The sequence below is a fragment of the Crinia signifera genome, chromosome 2 (genome assembly GCF_055691185.1).
Source record: "Crinia signifera chromosome 2, ASM5569118v1, whole genome shotgun sequence".
NCBI classification, from domain to species: Eukaryota; Metazoa; Chordata; class Amphibia; order Anura; family Myobatrachidae; genus Crinia; species Crinia signifera.
This window is the reverse complement of record NC_139218.1, coordinates 132,968,160-132,994,067: the sequence shown is the minus strand read 5'-3', so window position 1 is coordinate 132,994,067 and position 25,908 is coordinate 132,968,160. Positions and strand designations below refer to the sequence as shown.

The following is a 25,908-nucleotide window of genomic DNA, read 5'->3' as shown; positions in this document are numbered from 1 at the left end:
GATTTTATAAATTTAATGGTGGACCAAACTAATTTATATGCCCAGCAGTTTATTGCTCAAAACCCCACGTCATCATTTGCTAGGTGGACCCCTGTAGATGCAGTAGAGATGATGACGTTTTGGGGTCTGGTGTTTCATATGGGCATAGTAAAAAAGCCACAAATTAGGCAATATTGGAGTACAGATGTTCTGTACAGCACCCCATTTTACCGTATGGCCATGACTCGGACTCGTTTTGAGGCAATCCATAAATTTATACATTACACCGATAATGCACAGTGCCCACCCAGAGATGATCCCACCTTTGACCGGCTATTCAAAGTCAGGCCGGTCATTGATCATTTCAGTGCCAAATTTGCAGAGCTATACATCCCTGAAAAATTTATTTGTATTGACGAGTCCCTTATACATTTTAAAGGAAGGGTTAAATTCCGCCAGTACCTTCCCAGTAAGAGGGCAAGGTATGGCATAAAAATGTATAAGCTGTGTGAAAGCACCACAGGGTACACCCACAAGTTTAGGGTATATGAAGGGAAGGATTCAAGAATTGAACCGCCAGAATGCCCCCCCTCCCTCGTAGGTGTTAGTGGCAAAATTGTCTGGGATTTAATGCACCCCTTCCTGGATAAGGGTTATCACCTCTATGTGGATAACTTTTACACCAGCATCCCCCTGTTTAAGGCCCTTGGTTCAAGAGGTACAGCAGCTTGCGGTACTGTGCGCAAGAACCAAAGAGGCCTCCCCAAAACGCACATTGCCCAAGTAATGAGAAGGGGTGAAAGCAGGGGAATATGCACCGAAAATATGTTGTTGGTCAAATATAAGGACAAGAGGGATGTCCTTATACTGACAACAATTCATGGAGACAGTACCACCTCCATCCCTGTACGAGGTACCAGTACCCACACCTCAAAACCAAATTGTATCCTAGATTACAATAAGTACATGGGCGGAGTGGATCTTTCAGATCAGGTACTGAAGCCGTACAGTGCCCTGCGGAAAACAAATATCTGGTACAAGAAGCTGGCCGTGTATATCATCCAGATGGCACTGTATAACGCTTACGTGCTATTCCGTTCTACCGGCCAGAGGGGGACATTTATGCACTTTCAAGAGGAAGTCATAAAGGGCCTAATATTTGGGAACCAGCAGGCAGAGGGCCCCAGTACTTCTAGTACTGGCCCCCGTATTGTACCAGGGCAGCATTTTCCCAACGAAATCCCCTCCACTGCAAGAAAGGGCAGGACACAAAAAAGGTGCAAAGTTTGCTATAAAAAGGGAATAAGAAAGGAAACTATTTTCCACTGTGAAACTTGCCCCGACAAACCCGGCCTATGTATAAAGGAGTGTTTCAAAATATACCACACATCGATGGATTATTAGGTTCATCATTTCACCGTGCATCGGGGGTCTTGCTAATGCCACATAGCACCCACCATTCATTCCACCAGAATCTGAGCTGCAAAATCCAAAAATCACTCCTTCCCTTCTGAGTCCTGCCATGCACCCAACTGGTATTTTTTGGTCACATGTGAGGCATTGCCGTACTCTGGAGAAATGGGGGCACAGATTTTGGGGTGCTTTGTCTCCTTCATTCCTTGTGAAAATGAAAAATTTTGAGCCAGAAGTACATTTTTGTGTAAAAAAATGTAATTTTTCATTTTCACAGCCCAGTTGTACCAAAATTGGTGAAACCCCTGGGGGTTTGAAATGTACACTATACCCCTAGATGAATTCCCTGAGGGGTGTAGTTTGCAAAATGGGGTCACTTGTGGGGGGGTTCCACTGTATTGGTAATGCAACATAGCACCCACCATTCATTCCACCAAAATCTGTGCTGCCAAATCCAAAAATCACTCCTTCCCTTCTGAGTCCTGCCATGCGCCCAACTGGTATTTTTTGGTCACATGTGAGGCATTGCCGTACTCAGGAGAAATTGGGGCACAGATTTTGGGGTGCTTTGTCTCCTTCATTCCTTGTGAAAATGAAAAATTTTGAGCCAGAACTGCATTTTTGTGTAAAAAAATGTAATTTTTCATTTTCACAGCCCAGTTGTACCAAAATTGGTGAAACCCCTGGGGGTTTGAAATGTACACTATACCCCTAGATGAATTCCCTGAGGGGTGTAGTTTGCAAAATGGGGTCACTTGTGGGGGGGTTCCACTGTATTGGTAATGCAACATAGCACCCACCATTCATTCCACCAAAATCTGTGCTGCCAAATCCAAAAATCACTCCTTCCCTTCTGAGTCCTGCCATGCGCCCAACTGGTATTTTTTGGTCACATGTGAGGCATTGCCGTACTCGGGAGAAATTGGGGCACAGATTTTGGGGTGCTTTGTCTCCTTCATTCCTTGTGAAAATGAAAAATTTTGAGCCAGAACTGCATTTTTGTGTAAAAAAATGTAATTTTTCATTTTCACAGCCCAGTTGTACCAAAATTAGTGAAACCCCTGGGGGTTTGAAATGTACACTATACCCCTAGATGAATTCCCTGAGGGGTGTAGTTTGCAAAATGGGGTCACTTGTGGGGGGGTTCCACTGTATTGGTAATGCAACATAGCACCCACCATTCATTCCACCAAAATCTGTGCTGCCAAATCCAAAAATCACTCCTTCCCTTCTGAGTCCTGCCATGCGCCCAACTGGTATTTTTTGGTCACATGTGAGGCATTGCCGTACTCGGGAGAAATTGGGGCACAGATTTTGGGGTGCTTTGTCTCCTTCATTCCTTGTGAAAATGAAAAATTTTGAGCCAGAACTGCATTTTTGTGTAAAAAAATGTAATTTTTCATTTTCACTGCCCAGTTGTATCAAAATTGGTGAAACCCCTGGGGGTTTGAAATGTACACTATACCCCTAGATGAATTCCCTGAGGGGTGTACTTTGCAAAATGGGGTGACTTGTGGGGGGGTTCCACTCTATTGGTGCTTTGGGAGTCTTGCTAATGCAACATGGCACCCACCATTCATTCCACCAAAATCTGTGCTGCCAAATCCAAAAATCACTCCTTCCCTTCTGAGTCCTGCCATGCGCCCAACTGGTATTTTTTGGTCACATGTGAGGCATTGCCGTACTCGGGAGAAATTGGGGCACAGATTTTGGGGTGCTTTGTCTCCTTCATTCCTTGTGAAAATGAAAAATTTTGAGCCAGAACTGCATTTTTGTGTAAAAAAATGTAATTTTTCATTTTCACTGCCCAGTTGTATCAAAATTGGTGAAACCCCTGGGGGTTTGAAATGTACACTATACCCCTAGATGAATTCCCTGAGGGGTGTACTTTGCAAAATGGGGTGACTTGTGGGGGGGTTCCACTCTATTGGTGCTTTGGGAGTCTTGCTAATGCAACATGGCACCCACCATTCATTCCACCAAAATCTGTGCTGCCAAATCCAAAAATCACTCCTTCCCTTCTGAGTCCTGCCATGCGCCCAACTGGTATTTTTTGGTCACATGTGAGGCATTGCCGTACTCGGGAGAAATTGGGGCACAGATTTTGGGGTGCTTTGTCTCCTTCATTCCTTGTGAAAATGAAAAATTTTGAGCCAGAACTGCATTTTTGTGTAAAAAAATGTAATTTTTCATTTTCACTGCCCAGTTGTATCAAAATTGGTGAAACCCCTGGGGGTTTGAAATGTACACTATACCCCTAGATGAATTCCCTGAGGGGTGTACTTTGCAAAATGGGGTCACTTGTGGGGGGGTTCCACTGTATTGGTGCTTCGGGGGTCTTGCTAATGCGACATAGCACCCACCAAAATTCCACCAGAATCTGAGCTGCAAAATCCAAAAATCACTCCTTCCCTTCTGAGTCCTGCCATGCGCCCAACTGGTATTTTTTGGTCACATGTGAGGCATTGCCGTACTCTGGAGAAATTGGGGCACAGATTTTGGGGTGCTTTGTCTCCTTCATTCCTTGTGAAAATGAAAAATTTTGAGCCAGAACTGCATTTTTGTGTAAAAAAATGTAATTTTTCATTTTCACAGCCCAGTTGTACCAAAATTGGTGAAACCCCTGGGGGTTTGAAATGTACACTATACCCCTAGATGAATTCCCTGAGGGGTGTAGTTTGCAAAATGGGGTCACTTGTGGGGGGGTTCCACTGTATTGGTAATGCAACATAGCACCCACCATTCATTCCACCAAAATCTGTGCTGCCAAATCCAAAAATCACTCCTTCCCTTCTGAGTCCTGCCATGCGCCCAACTGGTATTTTTTGGTCACATGTGAGGCATTGCCGTACTCGGGAGAAATTGGGGCACAGATTTTGGGGTGCTTTGTCTCCTTCATTCCTTGTGAAAATGAAAAATTTTGAGCCAGAACTGCATTTTTGTGTAAAAAAATGTAATTTTTCATTTTCACAGCCCAGTTGTACCAAAATTGGTGAAACCCCTGGGGGTTTGAAATGTACACTATACCCCTAGATGAATTCCCTGAGGGGTGTAGTTTGCAAAATGGGGTCACTTGTGGGGGGGTTCCACTGTATTGGTAATGCAACATAGCACCCACCATTCATTCCACCAAAATCTGTGCTGCCAAATCCAAAAATCACTCCTTCCCTTCTGAGTCCTGCCATGCGCCCAACTGGTATTTTTTGGTCACATGTGAGGCATTGCCGTACTCGGGAGAAATTGGGGCACAGATTTTGGGGTGCTTTGTCTCCTTCATTCCTTGTGAAAATGAAAAATTTTGAGCCAGAACTGCATTTTTGTGTAAAAAAATGTAATTTTTCATTTTCACTGCCCAGTTGTATCAAAATTGGTGAAACCCCTGGGGGTTTGAAATGTACACTATACCCCTAGATGAATTCCCTGAGGGGTGTACTTTGCAAAATGGGGTGACTTGTGGGGGGGTTCCACTCTATTGGTGCTTTGGGAGTCTTGCTAATGCAACATGGCACCCACCATTCATTCCACCAAAATCTGTGCTGCCAAATCCAAAAATCACTCCTTCCCTTCTGAGTCCTGCCATGCGCCCAACTGGTATTTTTTGGTCACATGTGAGGCATTGCCGTACTCGGGAGAAATTGGGGCACAGATTTTGGGGTGCTTTGTCTCCTTCATTCCTTGTGAAAATGAAAAATTTTGAGCCAGAACTGCATTTTTGTGTAAAAAAATGTAATTTTTCATTTTCACTGCCCAGTTGTATCAAAATTGGTGAAACCCCTGGGGGTTTGAAATGTACACTATACCCCTAGATGAATTCCCTGAGGGGTGTACTTTGCAAAATGGGGTGACTTGTGGGGGGGTTCCACTCTATTGGTGCTTTGGGAGTCTTGCTAATGCAACATGGCATCCACCATTCATTCCACCAAAATCTGTGCTGCCAAATCCAAAAATCACTCCTTCCCTTCTGAGTCCTGCCATGCGCCCAACTGGTATTTTTTGGTCACATGTGAGGCATTGCCGTACTCGGGAGAAATTGGGGCACAGATTTTGGGGTGCTTTGTCTCCATCATTCCTTGTGAAAATGAAAAATTTTGAGCCAGAACTGCATTTTTGTGTAAAAAAATGTAATTTTTCATTTTCACTGCCCAGTTGTATCAAAATTGGTGAAACCCCTGGGGGTTTGAAATGTACACTATACCCCTAGATGAATTCCCTGAGGGGTGTACTTTGCAAAATGGGGTGACTTGTGGGGGGGTTCCACTCTATTGGTGCTTTGGGAGTCTTGCTAATGCAACATGGCACCCACCATTCATTCCACCAAAATCTGTGCTGCCAAATCCAAAAATCACTCCTTCCCTTCTGAGTCCTGCCATGCGCCCAACTGGTATTTTTTGGTCACATGTGAGGCATTGCCGTACTCGGGAGAAATTGGGGCACAGATTTTGGGGTGCTTTGTCTCCTTCATTCCTTGTGAAAATGAAAAATTTTGAGCCAGAACTGCATTTTTGTGTAAAAAAATGTAATTTTTCATTTTCACTGCCCAGTTGTATCAAAATTGGTGAAACCCCTGGGGGTTTGAAATGTACACTATACCCCTAGATGAATTCCCTGAGGGGTGTACTTTGCAAAATGGGGTGACTTGTGGGGGGGTTCCACTGTATTGGTGCTTTGGGAGTCTTGCTAATGCAACATGGCACCCACCATTCATTCCACCAAAATCTGTGCTGCCAAATCCAAAAATCACTCCTTCCCTTCTGAGTCCTGCCATGCGCCCCACTGGTATTTTTTGGTCACATGTGAGGCATTGCCGTACTCGGGAGAAATTGGGGCACAGATTTTGGGGTGCTTTGTCTCCTTCATTCCTTGTGAAAATGAAAAATTTTGAGCCAGAACTGCATGTTTGTGTAAAAAAATGTAATTTTCCATTTTCACATCCCAGTTGTACCAAAATTGGTGAAACCCCTGGGGGTTTGAAATGTACACTATACCCCTAGATGAATTCCCTGAGGGGTGTACTTTGCAAAATGGGGTGACTTGTGGGGGGGTTCCACTGTATTGGTGCTTTGGGAGTCTTGCTAATGCAACATGGCACCCACCATTCATTCCACCAAAATCTGTGCTGCCAAATCCAAAAATCACTCCTTCCCTTCTGAGTCCTGCTATGCGCCCCACTGGTATTTTTTGGTCACATGTGAGGCATTGCCGTACTCGGGAGAAATTGGTGCACAGATTTTGGGGTGCTTTGTCTCCTTCATTCCTTGTGAAAATGAAAAATTTTGAGCCAGAACTGCATGTTTGTGTAAAAAAATGTAATTTTCCATTTTCACATCCCAGTTGTACCAAAATTGGTGAAACCCCTGGGGGTTTGAAATGTACACTATACCCCTAGATGAATTCCCTGAGGGGTGTAGATTGCAAAATGGGGTGACTTGTGGGGAAGGTTCCTAACTTTTAGCACTTATGGTGCCTAGAAACCTACATGGTGCCTAAAAAAAAATCTCATAAAAAGGAGGCTCCAAAATCAAGTAGGTGCTCCTTCTATTATGAAGCCTGTGGTTTGGTCAACGTGCACACTAGGGCCACATATAGGATATTTTTGAAAACACAAGAATTGGGGGAATCAATTTTTAGTCACATTTCTCTAGTAAAATCTACTGTATTTGTTAGAAAAATTTATTAAAATTGAAACTCTGCAAAAAAAAAGAAATTTTGAAATTTCACCTACACTTTGTTTTAATTCCTGTGAAACACCTAAAGGGTTAACAAACTTCCAAAATGCTGTTTTGAATACTGTGAGGGGTGCAGTTTTTGAAATGGCATCATTTATGGGGGTGTCTCACATACAAGTCCCTCAAAGTCACATCAGAACTGAACTGGTCCCTAAAAAAATCAGTGTTTGAAATTTTCTTGAAAATTTGAGAATTTGCTAGTCATATTTGAAGCCTCCTAGTGTCCAAAAAAATGAAAAGGGGGTTGAAATAATGATGGCAACATAAAGTAGACATATGGTCTATGTTAGTTATTAACTATTTTGAGTGGTATGATTATTTGTCTCACAAGCAGAAAATTTAACATTTTGCATATTGCTAAATTTTCCATTTTTTCACGATATTTTGGTATTTTTCACAAAAAAACACAGACTGTATCGACCAAAATTTACCACTAACTTGAAGTACAATGTGTCACGAGAAAACAATCTCAAAATCACTGGGATAAGTAAAAGCAAAAAAAAGTTATCCCCACTTAAGTGAGACATGTCAGATTTGAAAAAAAGGGCTCTGTCATGAAGGCACAAACTGGCTCTGTCATGAAGGGGTTAAGTTACAAGCCACTGATACCCCTGGATTACAATAAGTATTACCACAATACTAATGTGCACATGTTTGTGGGGACTTGAACTCTGACCTGTCTAAACCTACTAACTGGCTCTGTTAATGAGCAATGAAAGTCTGCAATTGCATGCATAACAAAATTGACCAGTTCTAATACCAAGGGGGGAGTTCTTGTAATATGTTTGTGTGTCTTGTGTGTCTATATTGGCCAAAATATTGTATTTTAATGTGTAAATTTTATTAAATATTTCATATATTCAGTACAGCGCTGTTCCTATCTTTCTTTTTCTGGTTCTGTGAATTAAAATGGGTTTTGGTAATCCCCCTACAGGCTCAGCAGCAGTACCGAATATACAATCAGCGCTCAGTATCATTGTGTGGAGTCTTTTGTCCATTATAGAAACACCTATGGAAGAGGGGCTCTAGACTGCACACCCTAGCTGATTTTTAATGAGCGGTGCTACCTTGCTGAGAGTTATAATACTATGCATGGAAAAAAAGGGGATACATGAGCACTTTGCAATCAATACTTCTCAAAATGACTATATTTGTTACAATTAGACAGTGGCTTAACTATGGAGGGTGTAGGGGTTGCAAGTGACCGCCCACTGGGGGGGGGGCTGAGGTCCCAGCAGGCAATCCCCTGCACCCTGAATGTTTTTCCTATGTTTTTTAATAAGGTAGTGCCGAGTTAGGGGTCCATCCGGCAGTTACAGTTCCTGGTATACAGGGAGGTGGGGCAACCCATAGAAGCCAGGCTTTTGGGCATGTGCAGAACTGCCATTGATACTGCGCATGCACCGGGCCCAGCACCTGACAACTTTATAGCACAGGAGTCGGCACGCAGATGGTGGGGACCGGCACATAACAGCGGAAGCCCCCTTCTACTCACAGGTAGGAGCCGCCACTCATTTTAACACTCTAGGCAAATGCAGGGGTTTTACGGTTGTCCGGTAGCCCCCTCCTCTTGACAAGTTGCTCAAATTAGGACATTAGCAATGGTATATAATATGGTTAAAGGACATGACTGCTGCATATGCCCAGTGGTAGCATCTTCTTCTACAAAGTTTGCAGTGTGCGTTGATTTGTGGGCTCAATCAGTGCTCTGGACCAGAGAGTAGCTACCAGGAAGAAGAGACATGAGCCTTACCATAAGGTGGGAGAATGTGTGCTTAGAATGTGCAGTACTGGTTTTATTATATATTTATGTATTATGGTGTGCTTAACCTTTTTTTTTGACCACATATACTATTTAAATGTTTGATCCAGCCTATACTAGACACCATATATACTACATAGTAGTGTTACATATTAATACTGTATTCTATACATTATCTAGTTTATAAAACGTCCAATGTGTAAATTGGTTATTATTAGATTCTGCTACCATTCCCCCATACGCCAACTCTTGTTCCAGTGTTCTGCAGAGTGAACGATTTTCTACTGCATTTAAAAACCCTTCTAAAAATCCTGCATTTGTCACTGTTGTCAATGATTTTACTATGGAATCGTTATTGCGCACAAGTTTGCCTTGACGCATGTGCAATGCAAACACAGTACATGCACAGTCTGCAGTTAATCACTCAGCTCTGTGGAACATCGGCTTTGCATTGCCTACTTTTCTGGGAGTGAAAAGGGGTGGGGTGGAGCCACAGGAGGGGCGACTTGCTTGGGGGCATGGTCAGGGGATGCAGTAAAAATCCCGATGGTCAAGATCCCGACAGGGTCAAAATCCCGAATGGGTAATAATACCGACAAGGACAAAATCCCAACAAGGACAAAATCCCGACATTTAAAATACCGACAAGGACAAAATCCCGACCTTTAAAATACCGACATATAGAATGTACAGGTGAAACGGTCAACATGACTTTGGGTCGACAGGTCCCGAGGTCGACATGGGTTTTTTCACTGTTTTTTGACCCGACATGTGCCGACACACGGTATTTCATGCCCTACCATGCACTAGGGTGTGGAGGGAGAATAAAATAGTGTGCCCGAAGCATTGCTAGTGAAACGAGCGATGTGAGGGGCTGCGGTTCACCTCCAACTGTGTCCATGTCGACTGTGTCAACAGTGAAAAAACCGATGTCGACCTCGTGACCTGTCGACCCAAAGTCATGTTGACAGTTTCACCTGCACATTCTATATGTTGGTATTTTCACCATGTCGGGATTTGAAATATCGGGATTTTGTCCTTGTTGGTATTTAAAAATGTCGGGATTTTGTCCTTGTCGGTTTTATGACCCATTCAGGATTTTGACCCTGTCGGGATTTTGACCGTCGGGATTTCATACCGAATCCATGGTCAAAGCGATTGTGTCATTTCAGCCACGCTCCTGTCATGCAATGCCGTTATTTTAGGCATTGCACTGCAATGGGCGGGGCTAAAATTGTGCGATTCCTGTCATTTGACCCACGAACCTCCAGGGGGGCCGGACAGCTCTCCAGGAGGGGCTAGGAGGGGGATCCTTTTGGTAGGGTAGGCAACCCTGGCTTTGCGTAACCCTCCTGCAGCCACCATTAATCCTCTATGACTTGTACAGCTAGGTTTAAAAGAGCTCAGACAGCAGCATAGAATATTAATAATAATTCAACTAATTCTTTAGATAAAAATAGCAATTCTATTATATTAAATTGAATGCAGTTATGTAGAGTAGCATACGCATTTTTCAGTATGTAGATACAGTAGTGTCTGACTTTCCATGTCCTTGTTCTGATGGGCCTAGATCTCGATGATGGAGCTCTGTGCCTAATCTTACAGTTGTGTTTTTAATGCACATTTGTTTTCTTAGCGGGGAGATTAAACTGAATCCAAAACAAAGCTCATAGTTAAGGCATGGTGGTGACGTGACGGAAGGAATGGACAGCCAGGTCTGGGAGAGCTGCAGACTCAGCGGTCTCACAGTGAGAGAGGGTTAAAGGTGGGGCGGGCAGCACAGAGTGATACAACCGCTGTCTGCCTCAGGCAGAGGTCAGAAGGATATATCAATCCATTGCTGTAATATTGAACATCCACTGCCAAGTTATACATTTATACACTAGTATTATAATCAGTATTATTAACCCTTTGACTGAATTTGTCAAAATAGGTGTGAAAATTGCCAAGCAATCATTTTTATTCTTCATAATGACCTGTAATGTTTACCTTTATATAATCGTTTTTTCACAACTTTTTTATTTTAATTTTTATAACAAATGAGTGATGCTGGATATTTTTATCAGATATTTGTATTACCTCTCACAGAGATGTTGGGACTCAAAGGGGTTACAAACTAACCAAAAGTTTTCTAAATGAATAAATCAGTGGTTCCCAAACCCAAACATGGGGCCTTATTCTGGTTCACTCTTAGAGGAAAATTTCTTCTGAATTGACAAAACCATGTGCACTGCAGGTGGGGCAGATGTAATATGTGCAGATAGAATTAGATTTGGGTGGGGATTTTCTTCAAATTGAGACCCATATTGCAGTGTAGAAATAAAGCAGTCAGTATTTTCCCTGCACAGAAACAAAATAACTCACCCAAATCTAATTCTCTCTGCACAAGTTACATCTGCCCCACCTGCAGTGCACATGGATTTGTTCATTTGAGAAGGAATTTGCCTCTAAGGGCCTTATTCTGGTTGAATCGGTCGGATGCATATTTTCGGTCAGGAACCGAGTGTTCTTAGGCCCCCCTTCCATACGGATCGCTCACACCGTCCAAATGCGGTAAGAAGCCGACCGAACAGACCGCAAGTGGATTTTTCATGTGAACACCTCCTCCATCTCTGGGAACCTCCCCCATCATTCGATGGTCGCCGACCACCGAATGCTGGACCGAGTGGTCAGGCAGCACAGAGTGCTCCAGACCACTCAGGCATTTCTCCGTGCAAAAGCAGGGATATGGGTGGGCAGCTGACATCCGGCAATGTCATATATACATGTGTGTCACAGCCGCATTACCATACGTACGCCCAGCGTTTTCATGGGAACGCCCATGAAACGCGGGGCATACGCATATGGTAATGAGCCCAAATAGCCCTTCACGCCCCTCTCCACCCTGTGTTCGGATTGTTCCAACCAATCGTTTTCTGTACAGAATTCACGCCGTATTCGGACATGCACGGTGTTTGCACATGCGCAGATATGCCGCTGCACATGCGCAAACACCAGCCATCGGCCATCCGTCCGGATTCGGAGCCATCCGACTCAACCAGAAAAAAGCCCTAAGAGTGAACCAGAACAAGGCCCATGGTGCTTTGGCACTCTAAGGTGCCTCAGGCCACTTACAGGTGTGACTCAGGTTGGTGTTCCAGGAGGACCAATTTCAATTATTAATGGTTAATGTAATTCGCAAAACGAGTGCTTGTGGATAACAATGGTAACATATGTGGCATAACAAGCAATTTCTGTCCCTCACCACATAACTGAACCTAAGGGTGACATATAACTACAATATACTGAATTTAACATTCAAAATACCAATAGTATAGGTTGGTATTATTCTGTACGTCACATTGCGCACACAATACGTGATCTGCAGTACGGTTACCAGTGTTGTAGAGAAATCTGCCGAGCCCAAATAAATTTTTTTTTGGGAGGTGGCCTAATCATTGGAGACATAGCCATGTAAAATAGAAAAATAAATACTTGTAGTGCCAACAGGACAGGCACGATCTGCCTATCTGGGATCACTGCAGTCACACATCTGATATGCAACACAAAAAATGGGGTTATACAATATAAAATGGTCCTTGTCATCCATTCCCATTTGCAGGATTGGCCAATACTGTATGTTGTGTAGTGTGTACCTAGATTAAGTTCCGCAAGTGGGTTCCAGCTACATGTGTGACACAGAGAAACCTATGTAAACTTATTTTGTGTCTGATTTTCCAGTACTAACAAGCTTATTTTTAATTTCTTTTTGCCACTATTTATAGCAATAAGAAATGATGCTCCACCTGTATGGAAGAAATACACCCAAGGATAGGGGCTTTCATAGGAGAGGTCATTCCTTGCAATGACCTCTCATCAGGAAAAAGGTATGCTTTGTGTCCATAGGTTACAAAGCCTAACCCCAAACATGAGTTTATAGTAGCCACTATAGAAACCTGTGACGGTTGCTAATGGGATTGAAAATGGAGAAGTAGAGCAGATACAGATGAGACATCCCTCATCTTTGTCACTATCTTCGGAAATCGCAATATTCAATACTTGCATCTAGTGTGCTCCCGGCTGTGCAGGTGCACCACGCACGCATCAGCCATCCAGGATTCCATGGCTTGTTGCAATCTATTGTGGGACATATCTATTGTGAAATCTAGTGTATCTCAGATATCTACATCTTCTATCGAACTCTCATCATATATACAGGGGATGCTTACATTGTGCAAATATAAAAAATATACCCCTATATCAAATGTCTATTTCTGATGTCCTCTATTATGTATGCAGAATGTATATCTGCGACAGAAAAAAAGAATTACAATGAACTCTGCGCTGTCTGAGCCTTTATACTGTATATGCACATTATTTGTCACTGCACTAAAATGAGGAGGTAATGGGCCAGATTCTCTAAGCTTCAAAAGTGATAAAATGGAGAGTGATAAACAGCCAGCCAATCAGTTCCTACCTGCCATGTCACAGACTGTGTTTGAAAAATATCAGGCAGGAGCTGATTGGCTGGTTGTTTATCATTCTCTATTTTATCACTTTTGAAGCTTAGAGAATCTGGCCCAATATGAGCTCCAAGCACTGCCTTCTCCCCCGCCCCCGATGACCCAATGCTGTTCTGCCACTCCCCCATATGCCATCAGCGACCTGGTAGGGAGCTTCACCTCACAATGGCCCTTATTCTGATCTGTGCGGCCAGATCAGAATATGCGGCCAGGACCGTGCAGGCGAATCCCCGCCTTCCATACGGTTCGCCACCTCCGTCCGTACGAGGATATGTGGCGGTCCGCATGAAAGTGGACGGGGATACGCCTCCTCCATCTTGGGAGCAGCCCCTGCATTCGATGGTCGCCGAACATCGAATGCAGGGCCGCACGCTCCACCAGCGCCCGCCACCCTAGACCACACGGACACTTGTCCGTATGAAATCATGTATCGGGGCGGGCAGCTGACATCCGGCGATGTCAGATGCCCGCCCCCTACACATGCGTCACGGCTTCATTACCATGCATACGCCCTGCGTTTGCATGGGAACGCCCATGAAACGCGGGGCGTATGCATAGGGTAATGAGGCTAAGTAGCCCTTCACGCCCCTCTCCGCCCCCTGCGCGGCGTGTAAAGAATAGGTACGGCGAAACCGCCTGCACGTGCGCAGAGTGACCTCTGCACATGCGCAGTCGGAAACCATTGGCGATACGGCCGCTTGCGTTATGTTCAAATCTCTGGTGCGACCCGGCATTTGCGATGTGAAAGGGGTATATGTTCCAACTAAAATAATATAGGCTAACATAATAATGAGAGCATATCCAAAAGAAACAAGAATTTATCACTTAAAAATATTGTATTTATTTCTACAATTTTGAGACTGCAGTCACCTACAGTTCTCTCCAATTGAAGTTTTAATTTTCCACTGCTCATAAAAAATTTTAAACTCATCAGGGTTTATTTACTAAGGTTGGCGTTCTAATGATGATAGGATGTTGCTATAAGCAACCAATCAGATTCAATATATTATCTTCTAGAAGGTGCTAAATAAATACGCATTATATTGCTTCCTATGGTCAACATCCCATCTTTAATAGAACTATCATCTTAGGAAAAAAAATATTGCCATTGAAGCCTTCTAGTATTTTTGCCATTTTATGTTTCACCTCTTCAATATCAGCAATCTGTTGTGTCTGGTCCCTGCAGATCTCCGGTAGGTACTGCAATGCTCTGTGACAGCTGACCAGCGGGTCCAGCTCACCCTCCTGGCACTCTTCATTGGAGCACGTGGCCTTCTTGTCATCCCCCCTTGCTGTGCCCCTGCAATGCATCACTGTGACTTGTTGCTTTGTTTGTCTTATGCATCTTTCTATAGTTTTGTTTTATGTTCACAGACTAGTGGAAGGATGTTGTTGACTGACTGTAGATGTGCTGTTCTCTGTAAAATATGTTGAGCATAGCTCGGAGACCTAGGCCACAGTTTAATATCCTGGATCATAGAAGACTAATGTATATATTTGTTGTAGGCATCGCCTCAGATAAACCTCACACACACATGCTAAACATGTTGGTACAGTCACTCCAGGAGTCTCTATGCCTTGCTGAAATTATAGTGATTTGCAGCACTTCAGCAGTTTGCTTTGCTGGATGTTTTTTTAATGTTGGACAACAGTTTTCTGTCATCTCAAATATGTTATTTACTTTGAATAGAAAAATATCATTGAAAATAATTGTTGTAATTTATTAATTTCTAAATCTTTATTAATTCCACATATCAAAAAAATATTCCCAAGCATGAAGTGATTCAGTTTCTATAATGTCTTTGCAATTGTGACCCCCCCGCTGCTCTTCACCACCACTAACAGCTCACTGCAGCTGCAGAAATACCCACTGTGGGTGCTATTGAACAGAGGGTGCTCTACCTCTCTTCTCAGGGTATGGGATCTGCTTGTGTCTCAAGGTGCTAAGTGAGGCATTTGGCTTCTGCATGTAGCTGTGTAAGGACTTGTCAGTTTTGTGCAAAAACGGCTTACATTTAGGGGCCCATTTATCAATGAGTGAGAAACGTCGTTGATTATAATTAATAGTGCTCCAGAAAATCAGATCCTAACTATCATTTCTCAAACACATGAGAGATAGGAACTGATTGGCATTTTGGCATCACCCCTCAGTGAGTGACACCCAGGTGCAGGCCACATCCCCCTAGCCACTGAGTATGGTACCAATTTCAGTGGCAAACACAGGATTTTTAGAGCGGGGTTTCCAAATGTAATCCAAAGTCTCCACTCTGCAGGAAAAGGTTAAACATATCATAATAAATAAATAAATACACAGATATAATAGAACCAGTACTGCACTTTTTTTGATTTGTACAAAACTAGTGCACAAACATTACAGAGCGCAGGTCTCAGCACCCTTGTTTTGTCTTGATGACTGCAGGAGACTAGCCCTCTCCCAGAGACCAGCCGCTATAACAGAAACCCGCTTGAGGCGAGCGCTATACTATCCCTGACTTGTACAGTAGGAGCAAGTTTCATCTTTGCTCCTTTGGCCATGGCTAGCCATGGCTATTCTATTGTTCTCAGCTGCAATACGTATTGTATTGCAGCTGAGAACAATAGAATAGCCATGGCAAGCCATGGCTAGCCATGGACAAATGAGCAAAGATGAAACTTGCTCCTACTGTAAGTAAAGTAGGCACACAGATTTGGAGCAACTGATTTGAGACACAACATTGGTGGAAAAAACCTTTGAAGAGTCATACAATTATAGTTGAAGTACAACTCAGGCTGAAGTACAACATGCAACTCTAAACTCCACATGTTTGTAAGCACAAAGGCAATTTTCCTTCGTGCTGACATCTCAGACAGGGTCGAGCAAGGGATCCAATACAGTGGGCCTCATTTGTAGACGTCAATAGAAGCATGTTCCATTTAAAATTCGAGGCACTGTAGGTGAATGGATAGTAATAATACCTTATTACTCCTGCTATGCGGCGTGCAGTCTTTGATACTATCTAGAAGGCCTGTCCTACACTTTGAAGGGATAGATATGCAAGAACTGCAAACTGCACATTTATTTCCACATGACCCAATGTAAGATAAGAACACAGAAAAACGACACATAATAAATACAGTACTTTTATGGGTGCTTTTTCCTAGGATTTAAGTGCCCGTTGGTATTAGTTTGTCAAAACTAACATAGATGCTTGGACATACCAGAGATTCTTAGCATTTCAGTTCTGTAAACTTATCTCAGCTCATGTTTATTCAAAACATGACTAAAACAAGTTTTACGTCTATCAGGTCAATATCTTCTAATTTTCAGCGGAGGGATTTGGCAATACCCCTGTAAAATCTGGGTGGTACGTATAAGTAGAGAAGGTGTGAAAGACATGTGGAGCAGTCTGGTGGGGAGGGTTTGAGATGCATGGGCGTGTGGATATGTGTAGGTCTGAGAGACATCATGGTTCGTGTGAAGGGGTATTTTGAGATAGGGATGTGGGCATGGTCATTGGTATCGAGAGAGAGGGGAAGCAGGTCCTATTTACCCATGGCCCAGCCATGCATGTGGGGCCCCAGGGGGGTCCGGGTCAACTAAACCTCTCTTGGGTATGGATCATTAGGTCTACAGCAGTTAGGTCGACAAACATTTGGTCAACATCATTAGGTTGACATGCAGCAATGTCAACATGGGTCTAGGTCGACGTGGGTCTAGGTTGACATGTCATTAGGTCGACACAAGCATTAGGTTAACATGGGCATGGTCAACAGTCAAACAAGGGTTTTTTCACAGTTTTTTTACTCGAATGACGACACAGTCAACATGGACTGTGACGTCTTGCTGCTCTCGTCATCCTTTGGGCAGACTATTTTATTCTCCCACCAGTCTACTCTACCTGTTGAGTGGACCAATCACACAATTCTGTCCCTGGCTGAAGGACGCCCCCGTGCACGTTTGCAGTGCCGATTCGCTGCTCCTAAACAGTGGCATATTTACACGGGCCCCTGAGTCCAGCTGTTGTTGAACTATACTTCCCAGCATGCTCTACATCAGATTTAGCATGGCCAAATAGCAAAACTGAAGCAGAGCATGCTGGTATGTGTAGTTCAACAACAGCTGGAGTGTCAAGGTTAGCCATCAAGGGACACGCACACTGCACCCATTTTTAATACTTACCCTCTAGTCCAGTGATGAATTGAATTGGAGAAAAAATGTCCAGCGTGCAATTTATTGGGATGTCTTTGCATGTGCAGTAGAGTCTGCGAGCTCTAGTGCTGAGACTCTACTGCACTGTGCAGTGCAGCACTGCTCCCAGCAGAGAGGAGGGGGTCCGAACTGAGGAGGCTGCACATGGGCCTCCTCCTCTCTTAAAGCACCGCTGGGGTGTGGATACACTATTGTGAGAAATTCATGCCCCCTACATTACTTGGGAGTGCTTAAGCTGTTTTATGCTGAAATTAAGGGAAATGTGTGGGTGTGTTGAGTATTGGACAGTTGTCCTTTAAAGTATATTAGGTGCCAGTTACTGAGCTAGACTGACGTGTAGTGAATCTGAGTATTTAATAGCATAGAATGGAATGTCATAGTTGGAAGATCCAAAATAGACATCAGATCATTTTAGCTTGTCCCACAATAGCTGTAACCCGAGAGCCTGTTCTAAATTAGCCATATAGTATTAAACTATGACATGTGGAAGGAACTAGCAGGGTGGGACCTTCTGCCATCTGGAAACAACTGATAAAATATGTCCCTTTTTCACTGAGTGCCAGACAGGATGCGGGAGCAGTGTGTTCAAAAGCATGCGAGAATAAACATAGGAAGCCAGTCTGCACCATGACATCACTCTGGCATGGTATCCTCTCTCATCAGGCATCTAACTAGTCTGAGTTTTCACTGATAAGACAAAAGAATGTGTGAGGGGCAACACTAGGTTTGTCGTGCTCATTGTCCGTATTACTGTATGTCACATTAATACAAACTTTCCAAAACCATAGCAACAGAAAAATGCTCATTTTGATTTTGGCAAATTATTTAAAAAATAGAACACAAAAAGCTTAGGGGCATATATATATATATATATATATATATATATATATATATATATATATATGGTCAGAACTAGGTCCAGGTAATTATAATTTCTTATCACGGAGTATCAGCAATGACTATTTATTAATTACCAGTTTCTTAAATGTGCATCAAATTCCATGTCACCTGAATAAATTACCTCAATCTGGATGATTCAAACACTTTATAGAAATTATACAGATAATTTAATATATTGTCATATATTGTTAATGTTAATACATCATGATGGTGTACCAGATTTACAGAATAAAATGCACTATAGAGAATTCCCCATAGTCCTGTACACTATAGGGTAGTGATAGGGAACCTTTGGCCCTTCAGCTGTTGTTGAACTACACATTCCAGCATGCCCTGCAACAGTTTTATCATGGCCAAATAGCAAAACTGTAACAGGGCATGCTGGGATGTGTAGTTCAAAATCAGCTGAAGGGCCAAAGGTTCCCCATGCCTGGTATAGGGTAACATATGCATAATTTAGAATTGAAGAGGGCCCATCAAGGGTTTATCCTGTACTCCTGTAGGCCAGTCCAACACTGGCTATTAGTAACAGTTTTTTTTTTTTTTCTGAACTACAATGTACATTGATAAGCTTGTAACAAATAGGGGATATTTATCAACGCTTTGCATGCAGCTAATCAGCGACGGCAAGCACAGCCACAGATATTGTGACATCACTGAACGATATCTGTAACGGTCTTATTTGACCAGCAAAACTACCGATATAATTATCTATATAGGCTGGGCCGCTAGTCTACTAATGTGTATATAGCTTTAGGCTGTAAATAAAATGTCATAACTTGCAATAGAGAAATGATCAGTGGCAATTTTCTCCTATTGCAGGGCTGCAGCCCCCTCCAGGTAAAATCCGCCACTGTAGTGAAGCCAGATGCAGTCTGTGAGACTGCACTGGCTTCACTGTGACTGGCAGTAACTTCCTATTGGAAGTCTGACCTGCCAGTCACCAAGGCAGTCCCATTGAGGTGTTCCCTTCCTCCGGCACACCATTCTGCGGGCTGCGGTGCAAATTCGCTGATTGCGCATGCACAGTACCTATATAGGTACTGCGCATGTGCTGGTTCTGGGGCCTGTCATTTGTATTGTGCAGGTGCCGGGACCATGATTCCTTCTATGGTCACATGGCCACATGCGCAGTACAGAGGTTTTTACTGCGCTTGCGCCAGTCCCGGCGCCTGTCATCAGAGCACAGGCACCAGGAACTCTGCAGGGACCGCGGGGCGACAGGGGGGGGGGGGGTGCCTGCATCGTGGTACCCTGGCTGCCCCCCTCCCCAGAAAAGGTACGGGCCACCACTGGAAATGATTGACATAATCTGATCGGTTGCTACAGGAAACACATTCACTTGTACCTTTTAGAAGGTTTGCCTTGTGTGTTATCCTATCTTTGTTATCTTCATTGGAATTTCACTTTATAGTATGGAAGCAAATGAGGCGTGCACATATGTATAATATGTTAGGCAGTGCTGTCTAACGTTCCCATTTCATGACAGACTCCATAATTTATTACAATTTATTATTAGCACATTGCCTAAACTAACTTGCAGACTTGTTTCCTTTTTCTGAAAATGTGATTTTGATATATTATTATGGAACCATTATTTATCATTTGTTCTTTCAAATGACAGCATAAAACAGATGTTTCAAAAATATGTTATATTTTGCCACCACATTTCGTATGGTGGTAGCAGGCAGCGTAATGATGTGTGGGCTTTAGATCTGTAGCTGAGTACTTTTCTCAAGGGTACATTCACAATTGAAATAATATCCAAGGCAGTCCATCTGGTTAGCTTGGGACCAGCAGCCATCCCCCCTTCCTTCCCGTTCCACCCAACTTGATCAAAGATCTGATTGTCTTATTCTAATATTCTTATTGTTGGTTTAGAGAAAACATCCTAAGACGTAGGACAACAATGTTATCAGTTTCATATTTTTTCAAAGCCTACAGTATCTAAACCATTCAGGAAAAAAGAACAATGCTGATGCACACTCTAGGTCAGGGGTGGCTAAACCTGTCCTCAAGATATACCAACAGCCCATGTTTTTCCATACAACCTGTGGATCTATAGAAGGAACGAGAGCAGCATGTTTGAAAATGTGACAGTTAATAACAACTACAGCTGTGCACCAGCTAGGTGATCTGGAAAACCTGGACTGTTGGTAGATCTCGAGGACCAGTTCTAGGTGATAAGAACACTGATAGTAAAAATATATTTGATAAACTCTTACAATCAACATGGAGTATAATTGAAGGTCTTAGCACACATTTGTGCAAATTCTGTATGTGGGACCATCCACCGCATCCAGGTGGACTTCATTAGATGGGTTCCCAACATTTCTAATACTAATTATACACATTATATACATTTATCTAGGTCTTACCTTCTGAAGGTCCAATCTCCCCATCTTTCCCCAGTATATAAACCATTACTTGCTATTTGTACAACACAGTTTCCACAGTGCAGACACTATACGTGCCAAGCCTAACTGACATTTCCTTTACTTCAAAGAAGAGCTAAATTGGTTGCAAGTGTTGTTCTCTGTTCCATTGTGGATCCTTCTCAATTCCTGGCACTTTATCAGATTCATTTACACTTGTGTCCTGCTATGCCAGATTGCCTTATTGGAAACATTACACAGGAAGGGAGTTCCTTGAGAAATGTTTAAGACTTGACAATGTTTGCACATATCCATCCACATGGACTTGAAATGATTTAGTCATGAGTAAAACTTAACTCCTTTCCTCTCAATGCATATAAAATGGTTTTGGTAAATGTAGATGACTTTTGTGTTAACTACAGAATTTCCCATTGAGTACAGTAGAATGAGTATTATGAGTAGCAATAAACAGTATAGCTCTTGTAGGTAAAATATAATTTCAGGATTTAATAAAAAATTATAAAGCTCACATACAGACCTAAAGTAACCTGGCTGTTCATCCTCAAACACTATTACGTTTTAGGAGGATGCTCTGAACTTGGTAAAATAGGCATAGTTTACAATTATTTTATAAACGTAAATCTCATACGTTTATTAGCAATCTTTTGAAAAAAATTTTTTTTTTCTGTTATAATATAATAAACTCTGCATTTTAATACAAGAGAAAAATGAGTTTCCTATCAAAATCTTTGGCCCCCAAAATATGGGACTACATATCTAAGCCAGGTGAACTCATCAGGTGACTCCCTAATATGCATAAGGTTCAAGTGCAGAGCACAGGACATGAACCTTAGGAATGTCAGGGACCCACCTGCTAAGATCACCTGGTAATGGAAGGTACAGTACATGTTGAGTACAGGTACAACTACATGTTAAACTGCAGAGTTTATTATAATTGTCCATATTGCAAGGGATATTAGTGCTTAGAATGTACACTTACATTATACCTTTTTTTCTGTGAAGCACCTCTTATTATATTTAGAATTAGAGTGTGTAGTCTAGTGGACTCTCCATCTTTCTGTCATATGTTTTGCTGGAAGGCACCCACTTTTCCTATCCAGTTCTGCATGGACAAATTTAAGAAGGTCTGTAGGGCTAAGGTTAGGTTTAGGCGGTGTGGTTTTTGGGTTAGGGTTAGGCACTGGTGGGTAAGGTTAGAATCAGGCTTCTGAGGGGGGGGGGGGGAGAGTTAGGGTTAGGCTATGGGATGGGAGGGTTGTGAGATTTTGTCAGATTTGACCCAATTCAGGTGGATTGTGTCAATTTATCTGACAAAATCTGATGTGCCTGTCTGACAAAATCTGATGTGCCTGATGTGTAGGACCCAATGCACAATCCTGTGCCATTGGGTATAACCAAGAGATTGCAAGAGATTGATCCGACTGCACATAGGATAAATCTTGATAAATTTTGAGTCAATCAGGTCCAACTTGTTGGACAATAAGTTGGACAAGTGTAAGGGGGCCTTAAGTATCCTTACAGATGGCACAATGATTGCCAGATGCCAGCCAGTGCCCGTGCGACAGAATTGGGCGCACGTGCAAATGAGATGCTCGTGTGCCCCATTCTCGGCAATGAGATGCTCGAACACATGAGCCACATGTGCATCCCCATCCGCCGGCCTGCACACCGCCTCCCTCTGCTAGCTAGGGGGGTCTGGCGAGCGCTTGGCAATAACGAGGGTGGCTCCATCTGTACCTCCATCTGTACCTGACTTCTGACAGGAATCCTTCCTACAGGATGCCACTATCGATAGTCTGACCACTGGCATCCTGACCGCTGGTCATCCGCATATTTCCCCTATAAAGTCACAATTGATTTTCATGTATGGTGGAAGGCTAATGGCTTACGTACAGCTAAGGACCTGGAAACCAGAGATCTGTGCAAAAGGCTTAATGCCCATGAATTATTTAAACCATTAGACACATTATAAATCTATTATAAATGTTGTCTATATACTGTAATATTATTCTATATATTTGATATGTATTAATTGAGCAGTATGTGTTTAGGTGGGTGTGGTACAGTATTACACATGAACAGTTGCGATTCCGGCAGTCATTAGCCCAACGTCGGAATCCTGACTACCCGGACTCAGACAGGGGGTGAGCGCAATGAAGCCCCTTGCGGGCTCGCTGCACTCACCATGCTGCGGGCACAGTGGCATGCTACACTCGCTACCTATTCTATTATCCCTCTATGGGGGTCATTGATCTTGCTCCTAAAACAAAGATACTGTACCTTCATTGCGATGTACTGTAATACAGTACGTGTACCATCTTCAAAACCATAGCAGAATGAGGCTCAAAGGTAGGGGGAGATGTATCAATCCTTGGAGAGCAATACAATGAAGAGAAATACAGTATAGTACCATCCAAGACTCCAACACTGTTAGGAGTGATTGGTTCTTTATCTTTCTCCAATTTGCAAATGCAGATATCCGCGCTGATGTCTTCCAGCAGGATATTGCTGGCGCAACAATTCACCAATAATGATACAGTATTTAAACAAAGACATACATAAAGACTGTGGTATCCTATAGATACATATACTGTACAACTTGGCATGTGGAGGAATATCCGCTTTCCAAGTTCCAAGTACTGTATGAGCAGAATTGCGCCCATATTGTGATGCATGGAGAAACAGATAACAATTGTCATAAAATATGTCCTGATGTAAATGCTTTTAAAATGTATATTCTATATACAAATGTAATATCTTGACATATTATGGCATCTGATACACAAATGTATCTGATATATATAATGTAACAGCAAAACAGCTGAATTGCTCCACCGGTACACAGCACACTTGATTCCCCCCCATAGAGTTGAGGAGCAGCATTATCTTTCTATTATATATGATAAATATATACATATACTGTATATATGCATAGGTCCTTAAATATGGTTACATCACAGTGACATTCTGCAGCATTCTGACTGTATAATTAATTGATGAAATCATACTGTTCTGTGCATCAGTTTTACCATCCATAGTCACAATGTAATACATAAGAAAGAGGTCAACATGAACATTTGTACATAGGATTGCATTAGGCGGAACAAATAATGAGATACAACTACAACAAAAGTAATTGCATTAATCAGTAACAGATGCTCTAATTGTATGCATTACTCTGAATATGTATGTATAAAAGAACAATATACATTACTGGACACATTTATGTTGCACATTTGAGAAATGCTCCACATGAACCTGTTTTGCTAACATTTTGTGTAAAATGCTTTCTAGCATTCCAGTACTAGCCAGAGCCCAGATCATAAATGCTTCAATTCATGTGTGTCTACTCACCACCCAGAGTCAGGAGGCTTAGGATCCCAAACAGAACTTGCCACTTTATCACAGTTCTGAGATTGCACAGAAGCATCTTTAGATGTTATCCTGGAAGCAGTCACTAGTGCAGCAGAGGGACCAGATCCTGTGTTCTGTATGAGTGTAGTGATGTGTAGGGTGAGAACGGCAGAGGGAGGCGAGTGTGTTTCAGCTCCAAGCAGAAGTGAGGTGGAGTTACCAGTGTCCCATAACTCATATGATATGTTTATATACCCCCCTTAAAATGCAATTACGTAAAGTAGGGGGAGGAATGAGTCTTGCATGCCAGAGAATCTACTTCTACAGCTGAAATAATTATATTTATCTGAAAATGAATTACTATATTGTGCAAGCTGAGAATCTCTCATCAATCAGAATTCTCTTTTTGATTATACTTTTTTGGAGTAATGTTGTGTAATATATACTAGGTGTAGTATTTTTTTTCCATTATTCAAAGAACAATGAATTAGTATAGAAAATATGTTACTGTCTGAATATTTTAATATTATTCTTTCTAGGGTTTGAAAAGTATTTCAGTTTGACTTTTCATAAACACAATATAGTATATATAAGACTTTAACACAACAATAAAATATACAGTTAGTTTTTTTATCACACATTAACGAACAATAGAATTATTGTTGTTTGGTAACAGTTGCAACAGTAATGGCTCAAGTTACTAAAATTGGGGCCTTAGTTTTAACAAAGGGCGTGTCATTATATTTCCCCCTTACTGTGCCTTTCTCACAATCTGTAGAACAAGATCTGGAGCCTTGCATTACAAATACTGCACAACGTCATCTGTTGACCAGATGTAAAAAAATACCCGTCTGTGCTGAAAAAGCTCTGTGCCAAACAGAACAGGAAGGGAATGCCCCCAATTCTCAGACTCAACTCCTCTATGCATTCATAAGGCTTCTGCATTTCTCTGTATATGACAGGTTGGGATTGTCATGTAGATAATGCTTGTGTACAGTATTTGCATTGTGATTTTGCCATCCTGACATGCATATCCACTACTAGATACACATGCAGGCACTGGCTTTATAATGATGCAGTGCTTATCCCCCAACTTAATGAGTAAGATGAACATGAGCAATAGAAATATGTATAAAAGAGAAATGGCAAAAGTTACGAAAGTTGTGAGAATCTTCGGTACTTGTGTAATATCTGGGCGCCCGATTTTTCAATCGCATGCCTTAACTTAAGGCATGCGATGGGACCCAATGGGACCTGATTTTCTGGGTTTTTAACCCCTTCCCGACATTGCCTTTTTTGTTAATTTTTTTTTTTTTTTCTCCTTGTGTTCAAATAAGCGTAACTTTTTTAATTTTCCGGCTATATAGACACATGAGGGCTTTTTTTTTGCGGGACAAGTTGTACTTTGTAATGGTACCATTTACTATACCGTATAATATTCTGGGGAATCAGGAAATAATTCAATGTGGGGTAAAAAAAAAAAAAAACGCCATTCCACAATTTTGCGCTGGTTACGGTTTATTAGGAGTTCATAGTTCGTTTAAAATGATGGGTTATCTTTATTCTATGGGTCGTTACGATTCTGGTGATACCAAACTTATATAGTTTTCGTTATGTTTTACCACTAAAAAAAAAAACAGCAACTTTTACGGTTTTTCTAATTTGCGTCGCGTCGCCATGTTCTGCA

General features: G+C 42.3%; 1 protein-coding gene across 4 annotated transcripts in view; it reads right to left on the bottom strand.

The window, feature by feature from the left end:
- Nucleotides 1-24,453, bottom strand: part of CD34 (CD34 molecule) — a 67,168-nt gene extending 42,715 nt beyond the window's left edge. For 3 of the 4 annotated variants that reach the window (XM_083172837.1, XM_083172835.1, XM_083172838.1), the window contains exon 1: nucleotides 24,222-24,453. In XM_083172837.1, coding sequence (XP_083028963.1) covers nucleotides 24,222-24,297 — 76 coding nt within the window. In that variant the 5' untranslated portion in view covers nucleotides 24,298-24,453. The remainder of the gene's footprint in view (nucleotides 1-24,221) is intronic. The other variant, XM_083172834.1, reaches the window with a different exon arrangement.
- Between the last annotated feature and the right edge of the window lie 1,455 nt (nucleotides 24,454-25,908).